The sequence below is a fragment of the Oratosquilla oratoria genome, chromosome 18 (assembly GCF_046742065.1).
Source record: "Oratosquilla oratoria isolate Oo_2021 chromosome 18, ASM4674206v1, whole genome shotgun sequence".
In the NCBI taxonomy this organism is placed as follows: domain Eukaryota; kingdom Metazoa; phylum Arthropoda; class Malacostraca; order Stomatopoda; family Squillidae; genus Oratosquilla; species Oratosquilla oratoria.
In genome coordinates, this window is record NC_134794.1 from 59,414,268 (window position 1) to 59,434,679 (window position 20,412).

Consider the following 20,412-nt stretch of genomic DNA (forward strand, 5'->3'; position numbering starts at 1 on the left):
CTACGTAGGCATCATCGTATTGAAGGGGTTAATGTTACAAAATTGTGCCTAGATTTGAATTTTCCATAATGAAACATTATTTTTTTTTTTTTCTACCACTTGCTGTTTGCACCTGAAGGGAACACTCAGGACAAAATGGAGTCACTCATTAGAAGATCTAAAAGAAATGTGCGTGGTTTGTACAGCATTTTTGGGGATTTACTGGGTATCAAAAAAATTAACTGCTCACTATTAAGTAGTACTGCACTTTGCATAATTGTAATAATTGGAAATCTACTCATAATTGCTTTTGTTTCTGTTCATTGGTCAGATATCAAAATACAATCAAAATTAGTAAATTTTGTAGCAAGTCTACAAAATACAATCAAAATTATAAATTTTGTAGTAACAAGTCTACAAGTTTTTTGCAAAAAAAAAATAGACAACAAGTGCAGGTAAGGCCTATGCAGTGCTCATAGTGATTTTTTTTTTTTTTTTTTTTTACCCAGTCATTATGGAGTCATTATAAGGAGGAAAAGCCCTCAGTATATAGATTACTAAGGGGTCCTGCTACAGATGTATGTCATCCTGCTGCATTGGTTCTGACCTGGGTAGTGGATAGGAGACATGGGTGACCCTTCATCCATGAAGAGTTACAATGAGAGGGAAACAATGGTGTATGCCTTGGTTGGCTACCACCCTTATAAGGGGTATGAGACCCATGGTATACAGATAATTACTGAGGGGGTTCATACATATACCAAGGCTTTTTCCCCCTTACAAGGGAGGTAGCCAAAAAGGAAAAGGCATAAAATCATTCCCACCCATTCCATCCCTGAATACACTCCACACCCCTCCACCCTCCCTCATATCTTAGCACCTCCTGGATGACGGGTCATCCCTGCACCTTGTCCACTGCCCTGGGTCAGAAGCAGTGTCAAAAGACACAGCACATCCACAGCAAGGCCGCTTCATTAAATCGGCGACCCCCCCTCTCCGTCCCCCCATGCATAAAAGGAGAAGACGGGGAGAAATCCCTTCGGGCTGCATCAAATTTTGCTCACACATACTACCTCACCCCCCATCCCCCCGCCCATTCCACCTCATGCATCCCAACATCATCCATATACAATCATTCTCCATTCACCCCTGTCTTTTGTCCTCTCCCGTCCTTCCTCAACAGACATTCCCCTCTTCCCCAAAGCCCCCATTCACCCCATCCATCCATCTCATCCTAGGACGTCCCCTCATGTTCACTCCCTCCACATCTGCCTTCCATACCTCTTTTACTAGTCTTTCTTCACTCATTCTTTCCATGTGTCCAAACCATCCTAGTACCCTTTCATCAACTCTATATCCCAACTCCCTTTCCACCCCTGTTCTCCTCCTCATCTCCTCATTTCTCACTCTATCTAGCCTAGTAACCCCCATCATACTTCTCAGACACCTCATCTCAAACACATTCAAACTCCTTCTCTCTTCCTCTCTTATGTTCCATGTTTCTGCCCCATACAGTGCTGTTGGCACAATCACTCCTTCATACAGTCTCCTCTTAGCATCTATTCCCAAATGTTTATTCCTCATTACACTCTTTAATCCACTAAGGCATTTACTTGCTTCTCTCAATCTACATTCTACCTCCACCTTTTCACCCAAGTATCTAAAACTATCCACTTCCTCCAGTCGCTCTCCCTTAATGCTCACTTCCAGTCTACTGACACTTTCACCCTTTGTACATCTCATCACCTTACTTTTACCCACATTTATCTTCAGCTTCCTTCTATCACACACTCTCCCAAACTCTGTCACCAACTTCCTCAAACCCTCCTCCGAGCCTGCCACAAGCGCAGTGTCGTCCGCAAACAACAGCTGGCTCACCTCCCACTTTTCTCCATTTTCTTTAACCATCTCCAATCCCTTACCCACTACCCTTGCATTTACCTATTGCACCACCCCATCCATGTATAAGTTGAACAGCCAGGGTGACACAACGCATCCTTGACGAAGTCCCACCTTTACTTCGAACCACTCACTCTCTCCATTTCTAATCCTAACACAAGCTCTACTACTCTCATAAAAACTCTTGACAGCTCCCAGAAGCTTTCCTCCTATCCCATATATCTGCATAACCTCCCACAGTGCCTTTCTGTCCACCCTATCGTAAGACTTCCAGATCCATAAAAGCCCAAAAAACATCCTTCCCCTTTCCTATAGCTTTCTCACATATCTGTCTTACCACAAAGATCTGATCTACACAACCTCTACCCGTCCTAAATCCACACCATTACTCACCAATTATTCCCTCTGTTCCTCTCCTAATCCTCTCAATCAAGATCCTCCCATAAGCCTTCTCAACTACACTTAACAAGCTAATCCCTCTGAAACTACTACATTCACACTTGTCCCCTTTTCCCTTGTAAAGTGGAACTATACAGGCACTCCTCCAGTCCTCCGGCACCCTACCCTCTCTCCAGCAAACATTAAATAACCTCACCAGCCAGTCCACCATCACTGTACCTCCTTTTTTTAGACATTCTGCATGGCATCCATCCAGACCAGGTGCCTTACCTGCTTTCATCATCTTAACAACTGCCTTCACTTCATCCTTCCTTATTTCTCCTCCATTTTCCTCACTCATCACGGTCATTTTCTTAGCATTTCCCACTGCAACTATCTTTCCCTCCCTATCCTCCTTGACATTTAGCAACTCCCTAAAATATTCTGCCCATCTTCCCCTTACTGCCTTCTCTTCCATTATCATCTCTCCATCTGCACCTTTTACCTTTTCTTCTCTACTTGATTCGCCTCCTCTTCCTCTCTTAATTTCTTTCCAAAACATCTATTTACTACTTTCAAAATTTTGTCATACTCTTACCCCATTTCACATCTGCTCTCCTCTTTGCAACCTTTACCTTTACTTCTCTTTTCTTTTCTTTGTACCTCTCATATGACTCCCTCGTCCTATTTTGTAACCAATCTGTGAAAGCACAGCTTAAGGGTCCAATGATGTGTATCTGCCTCATGTGGTCCTCAGATATATAGTGAAGCTGCCCATTTTCAAAAATGTAATTTTCGCAGGAAAATTAATTTTTCCCTGATACAAACCTGAGGTACTCCTTACCCAAGGATACGCGGCGCGTTTCTACCGCTAACACTGTGTGTGCTTGAAAACACCTCACTCCGAGGGTCTGGGCAACCATTATCCTCAGTAAGGGGCCCTCCTGGGGCAAGGGGGGCCCCCCTCCCCCCGCAAGGGTAGGAGGGTAGAAGCTCCATTGTCTGAGCCAGGTATGAAATTAGTCACGAGGGTTGACAGGCCAGGGAGAAGGAACTACTAGCGGGGTGGATGAGGAGGGCCATTAGAGGTAAGGAGTACCTCAGGTTTGTATCAGGGAAAAATTAATTTTCCTGCGAAAATTACATTTGTTCCGAAGAATACAAACTCTTCGGTACTCCTTACCCAAGGAGACTTGGACTTAGGGGGGAAGGAAGTATTTGTCTAGCCTGGGAAACCCTCGTAAGGAGAAAATGTAGAGTGCTAAGATCTACGTTGACCAGACCCTTATACATTCCCCGAAACTGTGAAGGGCACCTGGATCTGTTCCCAGAGTGGAGACAGACAGGGCATACTCACTTTGTACCCCTTGTAGGGCTCGAACTGATTCCCTTGGAATGCTTGAGAGCCCTCGGTGAGGTAAGGGAATGTAGGAGTATGAGAAGGACTTGAGATAGGTATCCCCGTGGTTGCCGATCCAGAACTTGGATGAGGGTTCAGGGTTGGCTGTGTGCCATTGGTACGGGGTATGTTATCTCAGGACTTCTTGGGCAGCCACTATGGGGCCTAGAGAGAAGGTCCCTAAGGATTCCCACATGACATCTTTGAGGTAAAAGGAAGTGAACGTAGTCTGGGACTTCCATATACCTGCTTGAAGGACCTGGTTGACTGACCGATTCTTTCGGAAGACTAGGGAGGGTCCTATTGCCCTGAGGTCATGAGCTTTTGCTCCAGGGTAATCCGTGGGGCTCGAGGCGTAGGCCCTGCGGATGACTTCCTTGATCCAGTAAGAAATGGAAGTCTTAGTGACGGGCTTGGGTGTACCCCTGGTAGAGAGGAACAGTCTTGGCAAGTCTGGTCTAAGATGCTTCGTCCTCTTGAGGTAGGTCCGGATAGCACGTACCGGGCATAGGACCATTTCTGCATGTTCGCCCCCTACAAAGTCGTCCAAGGAAGGAATACTAAAGGACCAGAATCTAGGGTCGGCTTTGGCCGGATCCTGGTTTTTGGCAACGAATTGGGGCAGAAAAGTGAAGGAGACCTCTTGCCATCCTTTCGAGTGGGCGACTCGATAAGAGATGGCATGCAACTCCCCGACCCTCTTGGAAGACGCCAGGGCCAAGAGAAAGACTGTCTTCAAGGTGAGGTCCTTGAAATTAGCATCTCGGAGGGGTTCGTAAGGGGGGCCCCGCAGAGCGTTGAGGACTAATGCCACATCCCATGGAGGAGAAGTGATCTCCCTGGGGGGGCATGATTTTCTGAAATGTCTGAAGAGCATGGAAATTTCTGGAGACAGGGCTAGATCCATGCCCTTCAGAGAAAACACCTGATTAAGAGCTGCCCTATAGCCCTGCACTGCCGAGAGGGAGATCTTCTTGGACTTCCGGAGGAAGTGGAAGAAGGAGGCAATCAGAGGAATGGTGGCTTGCTCTGGGGCTATTGCTCGGGAGTGGCACCATTCTGCAAAAGCATTCCACTTCCCTTGATAAAGGGCAGCTGAGGAAGAGCGAATAGGGGAGGACATGTCTTCTGCCACTTCTTTGGGGAAACCCTTCTCTAGGAGGATCCGGACCATAGTCTGAACGCGTGAAGTGCCAGGGCTGACGGGTTCTTGTACCAGGCCCCGTTGACTGGTTGATGTAGAAGGTCGGGTCTTCCCTGAAGGGCCAGGGGCTCCTCCACTGCTAGCTCGAGGGCGTCTGGAAACCATGGGGCTTCCGGCCACCAGGGAGCGATCAAAGTCATCCGAAGGTTGGATGCGGTTCGTACTCTCTGGAGCACCTTTTGGAGCAAGGGAAACGGTGGGAAAGCGTAGGTGTCGAGGTTGTCCCAGCTTTGCAGAAGAGCATCCTCTCCCGCTGCCAGCGGATCCGGGAGAGGGCTGAAATACACCGGGAGCTGGTGGTTCCATCTGGTGGCGAAAAGGTCCACCAGAGGGGAGCCCCATTTGTTGATGAGGAAGGTCGCCACTTCCGGATGGAGGGACCACTCCGTGCTGATTACCTGACTCCTTCTGCTGAGGTGGTCCGCCCAGACATTCTTTTTCCCTGGGATGTAGCGAGCTCTGAGTGTCACTTGGAGGTTCTCGGCTAATAGGAGGATCTCCATAGTGAGATGGCAGAGGTCCTGGGAGACTGTGCCCCCCTGCTTGTTCAGGTAGGCTACTACCGAGGAATTGTCCGACATGATGCCCACAACTTTCCCCGAGATTTGACCCGAGAAGTGACGGAGAGCCAGCAGTACCGCTTTCAATTCTAGCCAGTTGATATGGGCTGTCCGCTCGACCGTGGACCAGGAACCGCTGACGTGATCGTCGTTGAGGTGGGCCCCCCAGCCCTCCTTGGAGGCATCGGAGAAGAGGAGGACTTCGGGGGGAGATGGGCCGAGGGGCATCCCCACGAGCAGGTTGCACGGGTCCTTCCATCAGAGAAGAGAATGCTTGACCTCTCCGGTAAGGGTGATGTGTTGACGGGTGTTTCCCCTTAGCGGGGACCACTGGGACTTGAGGAGCCACTGTAGGGGTCGCATTCTCAGTCTGCTCCTGGGTAACCTCTCGACGGAGGCCATGTGGCCCAGGAGGACTTGGCACTGTTTGGCCGTGAGGAACCCGGTCGATAGTGCCTGCACGACGAGGGAAGAGAGATTCTGGATTCGCTTCTCTACTGGGAATGCCTGCATGAGGGAAGAGTCCAGAACCATACCCAGGTACGTGACTCTCTGTCTTGGAATGAAATCTGACTTCGTCCGGTTGACCGTGGAGCCCAGTTTGCGGATGAAAGCTAGGACCGTCCCCAGGTGGTCGCGGCATAGCTGGGCGGAGTGTGCCAGGATCAGCCAATCGTCCAGGTAACGGAGTAGGCGAATCCCTCTGGAGTGGGACCACGCTGAGACGAGTTTGAACACTCTGGTGAAGACTTGGGGTGCTGTGGAGAGGCCGAAGCATAGGCAGGTGAATTGAAAAGTGGTGCCCTTGTGGACGAAGCGGAGGAATTTTCGGGATGAGGGATGGACAGGTATTTGGAAATAGGCGTCCTGGAGGTCCAGGGACACCATGAAGTCCCCTTCCCTGATAGACGCCCTCACGGCCTCTGGGGTGTCCATCCGGAACTTCGTCAGGGAAAGGAACTTGTTGAGAGGAGACAGATCGATGACAGGTCTCCACCCCCCTGTAGCCTTTGGTACTAGGAATAGCCTCGAGTAGAACCCCGGGTCCGGAGTTGAGACTTCCTCGAGTGCTCCTTTCTGGAGCAGAGTGGAGATTTCCTCCACTAGGGCCCGCCCGCGATCCGAGTCCGGATGGTAGTTGCTGACTTGGATGGGATAGGGGGAGAGGCTGGGGATGGTGTGAAAAGGAAGACGATAGCCTGCCTTGATAACCTGGATGGTCCAGTCCTCCGCCCCGGCAGCCTCCCATTCTCTCCAGTAGAGAGAGAGGCAACCTCCTATCCTGTGCGGGAGGGCAGGCGAGTTCCTAGAATTTCCTGCGTTGGGGTCCAGAGCCTCTTTGATGTTTGCGCCCCTGTTCTCTATTGGGGAAGGGGCGGGGCTTTCCTGTCTGGGCTTTGGACTTCGAATGGGGAGGGGGCCCGTCTTCCCGCTTAGGGAGACGAAAAGGCTGCCTCTGCGTCTGAAAGGACCGAGGGGTCGATGGGGGGGTGGTCCTTGGCCTCGAGCTAGAGACGGCTGTTCTCTCGATGGCTCTGTTGTGTAGCAACTGGTTGGTGCTAGTGATTGCCGAGTCCACCACATCCGGGGGAATCAGCGTGTGGGTGAGCAGGGGGGCCCTCCTCAAAGGAGCATAAATCTCCCTGAGGAGGGGGTCACTGGGGTCCCCGAGGATGGTGTCTCTCCTGCGGGACTCGAAGTTGGCCCAGGACGTTGAGAGACAGGAAGCCTGAGGCAAGGAGGCGTTCTAGCCAGGAGTTCACCGCCAGGGACAGAGCCAGTGAATGAATGTGGTCGCTGACTTCCCTGCCGGAGAGGAGGACGTTTCGTCTGCGCAGCGACTCGGCGTCCGCCTTAACCAGCTCTGGTAACCTCGCCGGGATCGAGGCTGCTCTGAGGGTTGACCCCGATGGGGTGTAGAAGCGCTTCTGGTGTTCCAATGGGACCGGATGCCAACGCGCCTTCTCGGTCGTCCTTGTTGCGAGAGCGTCGGAGGCCTGGGCCATGGCTCTCGCCGTCTGCGTACTCCATGGAAGGTGGAGGGGAGTAGGCTGGGCTTTGTGAGAGTTGGCCGTCATGAAGATGTCAGACTCGAATGTGGCTTCCTCTTCTTTCGGGGGGCCCAGTCGATTCGCCCTCCGAACCCTCGCGAGGACGTCCGAGAAGGAAGGTGGGACCACCATCGAGGATTCCGACTGGGAAACGGGAGGGGAAAGGGAGCGTGACCCCCCCCCCCCTACGGCGCTGTGGACATCGTCGTCGGCGTAGGAGGGGTCGGCACGGGCAGAGAGGAACCGCACGCTACCATCCTCGTCACTGATGGGTTCAGGGGGGGGCTGAGCAAGTGGAAGCTGGTCGAGGGGGGCCCTTGGGGGCGGAGACTCCTCACGAGCTCCCGTGCGGTGCACGAACCGCGCTTGAGAAGCGCGGAAAAATTCCCGTTGGGCCTCCATCTGTTCCTTCAACGTAGTGACGAGTGAACAGAGAGTGGGGAGGAGGTCCGGGGAATGTCCTCTTGGAGGGTCCCGCCTGGGTGCGGATGGTCCGGGAGACGCCAGGGGGAGACTGCCTCCTCCGGACGAAGCTGAGTCACCTACGACGAACGCGCGTGTGGGTACACCTCGGGCTTCCTGCCCACCGGGCATAGAAAGGGTTCCGGTGATGACCCGGCTCGTCTGACGAGAGGTGGAAGGGGTGGGACTGGGGGTCACCCGAGAAGGAGAAGAGGCTGACGCGCTCCGAATCTCCGAACTCGGTTCCTTTGTCCGTGGGGGGGTGGAGCTGCCGGGTAGCATCGCGGAGCCAGCGGACGCAACCGGGAAAAAGCTCGTACCCGAGGGGTAGTTCGCGGGGGCTAAAAGCGCGTGCCCGTCGAAACTAGCCCCCCTTTTGGCAGGAACAGGAGACAATTTAGCCTGAGACTGACTCGGGGCGGCTATTGTACAACCTTTCCGTTTACTACGCTTAGGAGGGGGGAGACAACTGCCCGCGTCCTCCGCCGACGTAGCATGCCTTCTCTTTGTGTCGGGTGAGGGGGGAAGCCATTTGCCTCGCCCGCGTATTTGGACCCGTGGCTGCACCTTCCGGTGAGCATGAAAATACGCGGACCACTGCTTATCACCCCATTGAGCGCACGTAGTACACGGGGATGAAGGGGAACATTCCAGATTCCGACAATGGATACACCAAGAGTGTGGGTCCACAGTTGTCGGTGGGAGAAGAGCCCGGCAGCGAAATTCACCACGGGCGAAGGCACACATGCTATCGCGAACAACAACACTAGGACCAGATTCCATACTTACAGAGAAGCGGAGAATACCCGGTGGAGATTAAAGAGAGGGATAAAGGGAGGACAGGGGTCTCAAGCGCTTCCAAGCAGGGGGAAGGCGGCGATGCAGGACGTTCCACACAAAGGACGCCGTTGGAAGGGTGTAGAAGGCCGATGCCGATTGCGTTCGAGATAATCGAACGATCCAAGCAGGGGGAAGGCGGCGATGCAGGACGTTCCACACAAAAGACGCCGTTGGAAGGGTGTAGAAGGCCGATGCCGATTGCGTTCGAGATAATCGAACGATGCGGGATTGGCGCAGGAAATTAATTTCCTGATACAAGCACGGGAGCGGGGAAACGGTCCCCGAACTGGACTTCAGTGTTAGCCGGACTGTGAGAGATGTTGACTCGATCGCTACCGCTTAGACAATGGAGCTTCTACCCTCCTACCCTTGCGGGGGGAGGGGGGGCCCCCCTTGCCCCAGGAGGGCCCCTTACTGAGGATAATGGTTGCCCAGACCCTCGGAGTGAGGTGTTTTCAAGCACACACAGTGTTAGCGGTAGAAACGCGCCGCGTATCCTTGGGTAAGGAGTACCGAAGAGTTTGTATTCTTCGGAACAAACCTGTCAACCCCCTCACTTTAAACAGAAGTACATCTCTCTAGCAACTTCAACTGTACTTACTCTACCTTTTTTCACATGGATTTCACTTGGACACCTTTCAGGCTGTTTTGGCCCAAACTTGCCCCACAAGGAAAATAGTGCAAGGGCACTGTGAGGTACATTTGAGGAAACTGGACTGAAAGGCATGTATGTTGGTTGAGTTTGTTTTTGCATTTCAGATTTCCACCTCTGGCACTTGTACCACTGGCCTTAGTAGTGTCCAAGTCCAATCTACAAGCCTTGTGACCCTCAACCTGCAGGTGAGATGATGGCAGTGCAGTAACCAAAATCATCAGGTCACTAATTTGGCCTAAACTTGCCCCAGAGGGCACTGTGAGATACATGTGATGAACCTGGACCCATGGGTGCCTGCATGGAGCCCAGCCAAATTTGAGGCTTTTTTACATTTAAGATTCCCACCTCTATTGCCTGCACATTTGGCCTGAGTAGTGTCCAACTCCAATCCAGGAGGCCTCATGGCCCCAACCTGTGGATGGTGGCTCAATCAGTGAACAAAATGACACAAAAATTTTTCATGTTGCCGATTTGGCCCATAGGGAGAGATTTGTGCACAGGGTACTGCAAGGTACATGTGAGGAACCTGGGCCCAAGGGTGTGCACGTGAAGCCCAAAGTTGAGGCCGTGCAATGATTTTTGCTTTTCTGCTCCTGGTGCCTTTACCTTTGGCCTGAATGGTTTCCAAGTGAAATCTGTAAGAGGGCTGGTAGCCCTGGACCTGTGATTCAAGTAACCTTGAGGTTTTGATCAAAATCAGAAAGTCAGCTGATTTGTCCCAAACTTGACCCATAGGAAGACAGTTGTGAACAGGGTACTGTATTTACCTAGTTGCATTTTACGGGAAGAGGAGCTATGCCCGTGGTGATATATTTTTGTATCTCGTAAGATCAAGTTTATTAATAAATTCTTGAATGGTGTTTGCACACACTATTTTTTTTTGTACAGTTTGTTCCATATATCTATCACTCTGTGTGGGAAGCTATTCTTTTTCAGGTCTCTTCTGTAGCAGTCCTTTTTGAGTTTCTGTGTATGTCCTCTTGTTTTTCCTCTGTCCAATTTAATAAGTCCTCTCTATCAAGGAGTTCCTTGCCTTTCATAATCCTGTACATGGCTAGTAGGTCCCCTCATTCTCTTCTTTGTTCCAGGGTTGGCAATTCCAGTTTGGCCAATCTTTGTTCATATGTTAAGTTTGAAAGTGTTGGGGCCATCTTTGTTGTTGCTCTTTGTACTCTTTTTAATTTTCTTATATTCTTTTTTGTAGTGGGTGACCATATAAGCACTGCATATTCCAGTTTTGTCCTTATCAGTTTTAGTAATATATATATATCTTTTTATAATTTCCTTATCCACGTATTTAAAAGCCACCTTTATTGATCTCAACAAATTGTATGTTTCTCCAACTATTTTATTTAATGTTTGTCTGGAGAAATGTCTTTGGTGATGATTACTCCTAGGTCCTTTTCAGAATTTACTCTCTTCTTTTTCATCAATTCTACATTGTCCTGATATTCTATTCTTGCTTTTCCCAAATTCAATTATACTGCATTTTTTATGTTGAAATCTACTTCCCATTTCTTATTCCATTCTTGAGACTTTATTCAGATCACTAATGACTCAGTCTTTTGGAACTTATTTTCTTTAATAACTTTGCATCATTCACAAAGAAGTTCATGTAACACTCAATACTTTTGTCCATGTCATTTACATATATAGCAAACATTATCAGAGTTAGCACTAACCCCTGTGGGATGCCACTACTCATTTCTTCACATTTTGAATATTTGTCCCTGAGCACTACTCTCATTTTTCTTCCATATAGGAAATCCTCTATCCAATTCAATAGTCTTCCATGTATGCCTCCTATTGTTTCCAATTTATTTAGCAATTTTCTGTGTGGTACCTTATCAAATGCTTTTTGTAAGTCCAAGAAGGCACAGTCTGCCCAGCCATCCCTTTCTTGCAATATATTTATCTTGAATAGAAACAGATCAAATTAGTTGTACATGATCTTCCCTGTCTGAATCCAAATTGCCTCAGGTTCAGTATGTTATTCTCCTCCAGATATTTTGTCTATCTATTTTTGATGATTCACAAATTTTTACTATTGTATTCATGAGGGACACCAGTCTATAATTTGTTGGGTCTTCCTTATTTCCCCTTTGTATATTGGCATTTTTCCAGTCTTCTGGTAATTTTCCTTTGAGTAAGCATTCAATTATTTTGTATATTTTTCCTATTATAGGCAATTCACTCAAAGAATCTCAGTCGATCCTGCATTTTCAGTTGGCAGCCCTGCTCACTTTTACCCCACTGAGCTGGGTGAAACCTCAAGCTTCCTTAAAATATATTTCTATTTCTTCACTTAGTTCAGTGACTATATGAGTTACACGAATTTCATGTAAATCTAGGGATGAAGCAGTCCTTGTTCACCTACTTCAAAATTTTCCATAAAGTAATTATAGCGAGTATAAGATAAGGAATATAATTTTAATGTTTATACAGCATTTTACTTATTATTACTGTGTCCAGTCATCATGAGGCTGGTTGTAAAATTTAACATGTCGTCTGTGATATAAAATAGTCATAAATATGACTGTGCTTCCACATATCCCATAAAGTGACACATAAAAGAGAAAATGAAAGGTTTATATGATTATCTTTTGATACTGGACAAGTGGAGGGAAACACAGCATCTTGCTCCCTCCTTCCTCCCCTATCAATCTCATTAGTCAAAATTGAATATGACTAGTACATACCGCTCATGGTTTTTCACATCTCAATTAGTTTATGGCTTTCATCATCTCATATTCATGATCTTCTTGAGTCTTTGAATATGGTTGTACCAACATGTATGGTTGGAAGAGGTCGGACGTCTCTCCACTCCAGCTCTCTCGACAAATGCCCAGGAATCTTCGCCGGCCGGTGGTGGCGAGGAGATATATCTCCTTTGCTTCTGCCGGTCTGGCACAGGCCGACCTCTTCGTTGATGTCGGCAGACGGGTTTACACCAAGATAAATACACACGTTTCCCAAGTCACGTAATTCTCTGTTTTCAGAGTAGTGCTTGGAAGAAAAGAGGCACACGCACACTTGCTCACTGGCTTAGCAGAGGCCCAACCCAACTCTTAATCAGAGCCCTCATCGCACCGCCACTGACTCAACTCTACGGAATCTCAAACCCAACCTGGGGAAAAGCAGGCTACTCAGGCCCTACCTGTGGCTTATCAGGAACGCGCTCTACACGCGGGAAGTGAAAGTTTGTCTTTTATCAACATTCCCAAATTTTTTGCTTTTGAAATTGGTTCACTTCCAAAGAAATACTTTAAAATTGGTCTTTTGCAGCTATTGACCATTTACTCTACTTGGCCTTTTTTGCTATTGAAATTCATTTCCCACTCTCGGCTCCATACAAATATAGTGTCTAGATCTTCTTGCAACAGACTACAGTCCTTGTTTTTCCCTTTTCTAATGATTTTGGCATCATTTGCAAACATTTTGGTATAGCTTGTTGTACCTTCCATCATGTCAGTTACATAGATAAAAAACATTATTGGTGCATTACAGGCTGCACATATCCAACACCTACAGACCACCTACACTATGAAACAAAAGTCCTCAAAGTCAAAGATCACCTTGACATGAGAGGCACACAAACACTTGCTGCAGCCTCCACAAAAACAGCACACCCACTACACTACATAGCAGAACACCCACACACACCATAAAAAAAACACCCAAATATCTATATCACTCACATACTCTCTTCTCTTCCTCCAAAACCACTGAATACCAGCCTCCGGAAACATATTTATAATCACATCACTCACTGCTCCATTAACACACTAAAAGACAACACATTGCTGCATGCCAAACCCCCTGATATCCATCCCTCTGAATCCTCTCTCCCACGAAAGGACTGAGTCCACCTGGCCAGACTGCGATGCAGCCACCACCCAGCCTTTCTAAGCTATCAGAAGAGACTGGATGACTGCATTATACACAATCATGCACACAAACAACACAACATACACTCCATAAAGGATTTGTGGGAAAACCCTGTTCCGGCCTTGGCATTCCTTGGGGAGATGGGATAGTCTAGGGAACAACAACAATAACAACATTAATTACTGCTCCAGATCTTGACATCTCATTCTTTACTAATGCCCTCATATATTTCCCCTTCAAAAAATTCTTTTATCCATTCAAGTAGCTCGCCTCTTAATCTTTCAATATGCTCCAATTTCCAAACAAGTCAACAGCAAGGTACTTTATCAAAAGCCTTCTCTTGGTCAAGGTACACAGTCCCTCCACCTTTCTCTCTCTTGCAGTACATCAATCACTTTGAATAAAAGCTTAAAAGGTTCAACATACATGACTTTCCAGATCTGAATGTTTCCCTCCAAAATATTTGGTCCATCAATTTTTTCACACAATTTGATTACTGTAATTATGATGCTAGTGATACTGGTATATAATAGTGGTGATAACTTTCTTCCAATGAAGCAGCACTATGCCTTCTTTTAACATACAAAAAGACTGTAAATCTTGTCCCCCAGTTGTTCCTTACATTCTTAAGTACTGTATCCATTTTAAGATCTGAGGGCCTTAAACTTTTCTCATAACTTATTATCCTAAAAGATGGACCACTTCCCTCACTTCCACATTTTTATCTTCTAACCCCAAATTCTTGTTGCCATTACTTTTCCCTTAAAAAAAAAACAAAAAAAAAAAAAAAACAAAAAAAAAACACGGAAGACAGATTGGAAACATTCATTATTTCTCCCTGAGCTTAGGCCTCCCCAAAGACCACACCACCCTCTATTAGCCTAATTACTTCCCTGTCTCACTTTACCATTGATAAACCTGAAAAACGGTTTCAGGTCATATTTACATTTATCTACAATCTTTCAAAATCACTTTCTTCCTCCCTGCAGATTCTTGTTTAGTCATTTGTAGCTTGTGAACTATTCTTTTACTGCTTCTCTCCCTCCATTTTCACCAAGCCCTGTCCCTCTTTTTTTTTTTTTTTAATCTCACACCTTTTGTTGAACCAATGTGTTTCTGCTTCTTCCTTCCACTAGGTTGTAAATGTCAAGAAAGATTTCCCATTTCCTCATTATATCCATGAATTCCCCCCAGTCTGCTTCAAGGAATTCCTTAAAATTTAGGTTTATGAAGGAAATTGGCAAGAACTGGTTTACCAAGAGTGGTTAATGAATGGAACAGACTTTGTAATCATGTAGCGAGTGCTGAAACAATAGGTTGTTTTGAGAGATAACTTTATTGATTGGGATGATAAGTGGTATGGGACATGGAACTGCCTAGTGTAGGCCTTATGGTCTCTTCCAGTCTCCTCCATTCTTATGTTCTTAACCCTAAATAATCTGCCTTCCCAAAATGGCGTCTCCCTTACCTTTGTAATTCATTCCCTGGCTCTATTTCCGTATCCTCCAGCCAAAATTCAGTTGTTACATGGCCACTTTCTCCTATGGTGCAAAGGTAGTTCAAGGAGCTGATAATGTTTGGTTCTTTGATTAGTAGCAGATTTAATCTTGTAGGAATATCTCTCACACGAGTCACTTCCTTTACCCACTGAATCATTGCTTTACTTAATAGAGTTTTGTATTTCTCCAGGAATTTGCCTGTCACTTCCCATTCCTCCCGGTTGACCTTGCTGCAATTAAGATCTCCAATAAGGTTGAATTTGTTACTGTATTCAATAGTTTTCTTTAGGAGAGTTGTATGTAACATTTCTCTCAGTATTCAGCTTCATTCCAACCCCTTGTCTTCTTGGGTTGGGGTGGTGGGGTATGTCATCATGAAGTCTCTTCTACTCTGCCTATTAGTTCTAAATTTCAGGTGAACTGCTTCAGCCTTCCCTTCACTCAGATTTGTTTCTTCCACCTTTATGTCACTTCTCACAACACTCATTATCCCTCCACCCATTTTGTCTTCTCCAGGTGAATCTACTGTTCTGCAACTGTAGATAAAAAAAATTGGGGAGTTTGGTCTGGGGTATTGGCTGCATCTTATTGTGGGTTAAAAGCAGCTCAGTAGCATGCAGCTGATACTTTGGGGTCTATATCGGGTGCCCCTATGGACCAGAGCCTCAATGCATTTTGTCTGTGACAGAGGAAATCTCTATTCATAGGGAAATGATACTTTATTATACCTTTATGCTCTTCTCTCACTCTAGAAACTACCCTGTACCACTTCTCTGAATATTCATTTCCCTTTTTTGCCAAACCTGTGGTGGGGGAAAAATAATGCCAAGTGTTCCCACTTGAGTAAAAAAAAAAGCTAAGGTTTGGGCTTTTTAGTGTGTGTGGATGTGGTACAGATGAGAGTAAGAGTGAAGAGATAGGCAGTATGTTTGTGAGAAGAAATATGTGTTGGCATTGTGTGAAACTAAGTTGAAAGGGAGTGTAGCTGGGATGGTGTCTGGAGTGAAGAGAGGATGAGGGAGAGAAGGGGTGGCTATAATAGTAAGTGAAGAGTAAATGTGTGGTGGAGTGGAAAGTTTCTTTAGAATTCACGTGGATGAAGGTGAAACTGGGGTGATATGGGTTTCTGTAAGTGCATATGGGCCTGGTAGCGAGAAGTGTGTTGAGGAAAGGCTTTTTGGATAGATTTAAATGAGTGCATAGAGGGTTTGGGGAGAAATGTCAATGTAGTGGTATTGGGAGATCTTAATGCTAGGGTGTGAAGTGAACCAACAGGCAGAGTGGTTGGCGTTTTTTTTTAACTTCTCCCCCATGCTAACTTCCAAGATTTGCTGATTACTTCATCTGCTACAGCTTGCGACTTTTATTTTCATTGGACACATGCCATTCCTCTTGTATCATCCTAACCTAAACATGTTATCAATCAGATCTGTTACATCCAAATCATTCTCCTGAATCTTAGATGTAAATTCCCTTACCTTTTGCAGCTTCTGTTTTTAGCATACCTTCCATGAAGTGATGTGATCTTCTCACCAGACAAGAAGTATGACACATCTAGTCTTTTCAAGTACATCTCCGACAAGATTTTTTTTTCTTAAACCTTCACTATTCATTCTTTTGGGGGTCATTTTGGTCATGTGCTCCACCATCTCACCCAACCTACAGGTCAAGGGCTGCCAGGGCTCCTCTGAATTCCATTTGGACACCATTCAGGCCAACAGTATGCATCAGAGGTAGAATGGTGAAAAACAGTAGAAAAGACTCAAATTTGGATGGTTGCCATGTGCTGGCCCTTGGTCCCAGGCTCCTTGCATCTTCCTCATGGTACACTGTGCCTGACTCTCTCCCTCTGGGGTAAGTTTGGGCCAAATTGATGACTTCCTGATTTTGGCCAAAATCCTTTGGGATTTTTTGTGTTTTTTTTGTATCATTTTGGTCACCTGCTCTGACTGGGCCACCATCTCACCCACAGGTTGAGGGCTGCCAGGGCTCCTGTGGATTCCACTTGAACATCACTCAGGCCAACAGTATGGGTGTCAGAAATGGAAATGTGAAAAATTGGAGAAAGGCTCAAATTTGGATGGTCACCATTGGGCACAGGCACCTCGCGTCTACCTCATGGTGCACTGTGACCAACTCTCTCCCTCTACGGTAAGTTTGGGCCAAATCGGTGACCTGTAGTTTGTGGGCCCCTTTGGGATTTTTTGGTGTCAATTTGGTCACCTGCTCCGATTGGGCCACCATCTCACCCACAGGTCAAAGGCCACCAGTGCTCCTGTGGATTCCACTTGGACACTGCTCAGACCAAGAGTACAGGCATCAGAGGCAGAAACGTGAAAAATTATAGAAAAGGCTCAACTTTGGATGGCTCTTGGTTTGCAAAAATTTTTAAGCCTCATTCTGAACCGATTACCAGAAAAGAAATATAATTACCAATTTAAATATTTGATCATCCTTGTTTATATTCTCTGACCTTATTTTCCATTTGAAAGCAACACTAAAACTAATTTTGTGAAAGAACCAATGTTTACTGAAAATTTTTAGTTTACTGCAGTGCCTTATCATCATCAACTGAAATGAGATGAAGCCTTACTACTTGCACTTCTACAAATGAATACTAAGTCCAGCCAAAACAAATTATAGTGATTCACTTAAGTATATTTGTACATATACATATAATAAAAATAAATAAAGCATCTAACGGTTTCCACAAAATTATCACAATTATTCAATACTGTATAAATACAGCAAATCATCACAGAACACAAAATCAAGTACATTTTGGCTACCAGTAGTGAAATAATATATTTTCTGATTTTTCCCTATAAAATTTTAAAAAATTTAACATTTACTATCACACTACATCATATAAGATGCAGCTTCTGCCCAGCCCCCTAAATTATATAGTATAAATTGTACATAAACTTGTGACCTCATATAGGCAAAGGAATTGCCCAAAATGTTTTCAATATGCTACTAATAAAGAAAAAGAAGCCTTCCACTGTAAATCATGTGATGTTACTTTGAGTATCCCAAAGAAAAATGTGGCTCATAAAATGAGTAGGTCCATATAATTTACAGGTAAGCTAATGTTACTGTAACATGACAGAAAATGATGCAAGTGTTATCATGTTTCTCATAAAAAAGAAGCTTAAATTGTGTAACAAATATATCCACAAACCACCCTAGCACACACAAGTACTCTAATCTACCCTTTAAACCCACATGCAATACATTCAGCATCAAATACTGCCTTCTCCAATACAGTATGTACCATGCATGACATATTGTACAATAACACAGTTGACCAGATGATGTCTCATTAACCATGAAGAGCTCCCTTCCCTTCACCACACACCAAACTGAGTAAAGCTGCTTGACAGTAACCTGAATAAAGAATATTTATAGAATACAGCAAAAGGGTTAAGATAATCAACAGGCATCTTCCCCCTTTTGCAGCAGAAGCCCAAATAATTAAAATCACTTGCATCAGTTAGAATACAAACTAACATGACAAAACATAACAAAAGAACTGATCTAAATAGTCTTAAGGTGTTTACCACCTTTCACTGAAGAAGGGGGGGGTTCCTTCAATTTAAGTCACCTGGAAGCCACTACAATAAACATTAGTCACACAATACAACAAATGGATTAATCACGGATGGCCTGAGATGTTTTTAACCTTTTTCACTGGAAGTAGCTAGTCATGTCAGCAAAGGTGATAATCAACATAGGCTTCAGATGAGTTTAATCCATTCATGGGAGGTGAATAAAGGGGTGGGGGTTACTCAACAGAAAAAGGTTGCTTATAGTAATAAAAAAAATCAACAAAATAAAAATATATCAAATAAAATAGAAGGGTTAAAGATGGGCTTAAGTTGTATTTTACTCTTTCATTGAAGAGAATGTTTCCCTCAGCAGAATAGCCACCTGGCAGCAGCTAGAATACTTTAATTATAAAATGGAACAAAATGTTTAAGTGAGATATAATAATAATCATTGCCCTTAAGTTTCATTATCTGGAACCCTGCAGCCTTACAATGGCTGGCAATGGTCCTATAGATCTCTCAAAGATCTTTCTGAGAAGAAACTTTGGATTACTTTTTGGGTTTTATTTTTGTGCGACAGTTTCCGTCATCAGCTTATAATTGTAACAGGAGAGCAATCGCCAGCTGTCATCAATCCTTATGTTAAAAGGTGGAAGAAATTCTCTCAAAAGTTTAAAGATCTTGGTCCTGATCCAGAGACAAGAGTCAGCCCAATAAAGCTACAACTCCAGATGGAGGCGAGGCGAGTGTGTTGACAATGACGAGTTTTAAAGATGGCCTTTCACGAGACAATTCTCTTTCATGTCCATCTTGGAGGACCACTTGCAGGTATCACTGGTCATGGTGAATTGGGATAGTTTCATATATTCTTTCTTTCTTTAAAGAAACCCAGTCACAGGTGACATGATTTGTGGGTGCTGATAAGGATTAAGGGTGGGATCAGAATTAGGGTCAGGACTGGGATTTGGATTGAGGAAAGAGATGTAGTGATGGTGATTCTATTTCTAAAAGTATCAAGAGTGGGACTTAACTATGCAAAATGGGAGAGGATTCCACTCTTGGATACTGCAGGGGAAAAATGAATACAGTACTTGAATATGTTAGTGCTTGCTTGATGTGTGTGGTATTTTAGGTTATGACTGCCTCAAGTTGTTTGTGCATTTGAGTGTAAATAAATTTCATTGTTTATGTCAACTAAATTGTGTGATTTTATTCATCATTTGTTGTCTGTGTATTCATCTTCTTCTTTCATGTGATTCAAGTTTATGTCTTCTTTTAACTTAGTGATTAATGCAGTGTGTCTGTAATCATGTCTGATCCATCTTGCTGCATTGTTTTGTGTGGACTCTAATTTGTATACATCATTGCTAGTGTGTGGATCCCAGTATCACAATACTTTAAATCTAGCCAAACAAGTGTCTTGAAAGCAAGAATTTCTATGTCTGTGTTGCATCTCCTGAGGTTCCTGTGCAGGAATCCCAGGGTTCTGTTGGCTGTGGCCCTGCTGCTGCTCACAGGTGTGTACCACCTCATGTCCACTGAAATATGGATCCCCAAGTATTTATGGTTGGATACTATCTTTAGATTTGTGCTGTGTAGAGTAAAGGTAAACTGAATGGGTTGGTTAGTACAGGTGAATCTGACGAGGTGACATTTATAAGGTGTAAATGTCATTTATCACTTTGCTTCCCAGTCTTCATGGGAATGTAGGTCATCTTGTAGTCAAATACAATTGTCTCTGTTATCTATCTGCCTAGATACTATCATCCATAAAGAGTTTAGTAGTTGAGGAAAGTGATAAAGGGAAATCATCAATATAAGAAAGGAAGAGAAGGTCCCAAGACGTGTCCTAGGGAACCCCAGAAGTTACAGGAACAGATAAGGATTGGCTACCCTCGAGCACAACGTGCTGTTCAGAAGTCAAGAACATCTTAATCTAGTGAAATGGTCCTTGTAAGCCATAATAATCTATTTTTGCAAGTAGTTGTTATTGAGGGACTTTGTCAAAGACTTTGTCAAAGTCTAAATCTATAGTGTCTACTTGTCTAAT

At 45.2% G+C, this 20,412-nt stretch overlaps 1 protein-coding gene across 2 annotated transcripts; it reads left to right on the forward strand.

Annotated features, from left to right (window-relative positions):
- The first annotated feature begins 9,483 nt into the window (after nt 1-9,483).
- On the forward strand, nt 9,484-17,785 carry LOC143035283 (uncharacterized). Of its 2 annotated transcripts, none has more exons than XM_076202151.1 (3): nt 9,484-9,612; nt 16,787-16,965; nt 17,070-17,785. In XM_076202151.1, exons 1-3 carry the CDS (start codon nt 9,502-9,504, stop codon nt 17,149-17,151), a joined length of 372 nt encoding a protein of 123 aa, XP_076058266.1. In that variant the 5' UTR covers nt 9,484-9,501; the 3' UTR covers nt 17,152-17,785. The 2 variants fall into 2 exon arrangements, 1 of the variants encoding a protein (XP_076058266.1); XR_012967308.1 differs by lacking the exon at nt 9,484-9,612 and adding an exon at nt 14,114-16,668.
- The last annotated feature ends 2,627 nt before the right edge of the window (nt 17,786-20,412 follow it).

Excerpts from the sequence above, each read along its gene's own strand:
- LOC143035283 (XM_076202151.1), top strand. The coding sequence starts at position 9,502 with ATGTTGGTTGAGTTTGTTTTTGCATTTCAGATTTCCACCTCTGGCACT. Across the intron at positions 9,613-16,786 it reads TTGTGACCCTCAACCTGCAG|GTTGAGGGCTGCCAGGGCTC; the intron begins GTGAGATGATGG and ends TCTCACCCACAG. Across the intron at positions 16,966-17,069 it reads ACCAACTCTCTCCCTCTACG|GTCAAAGGCCACCAGTGCTC; the intron begins GTAAGTTTGGGC and ends TCTCACCCACAG.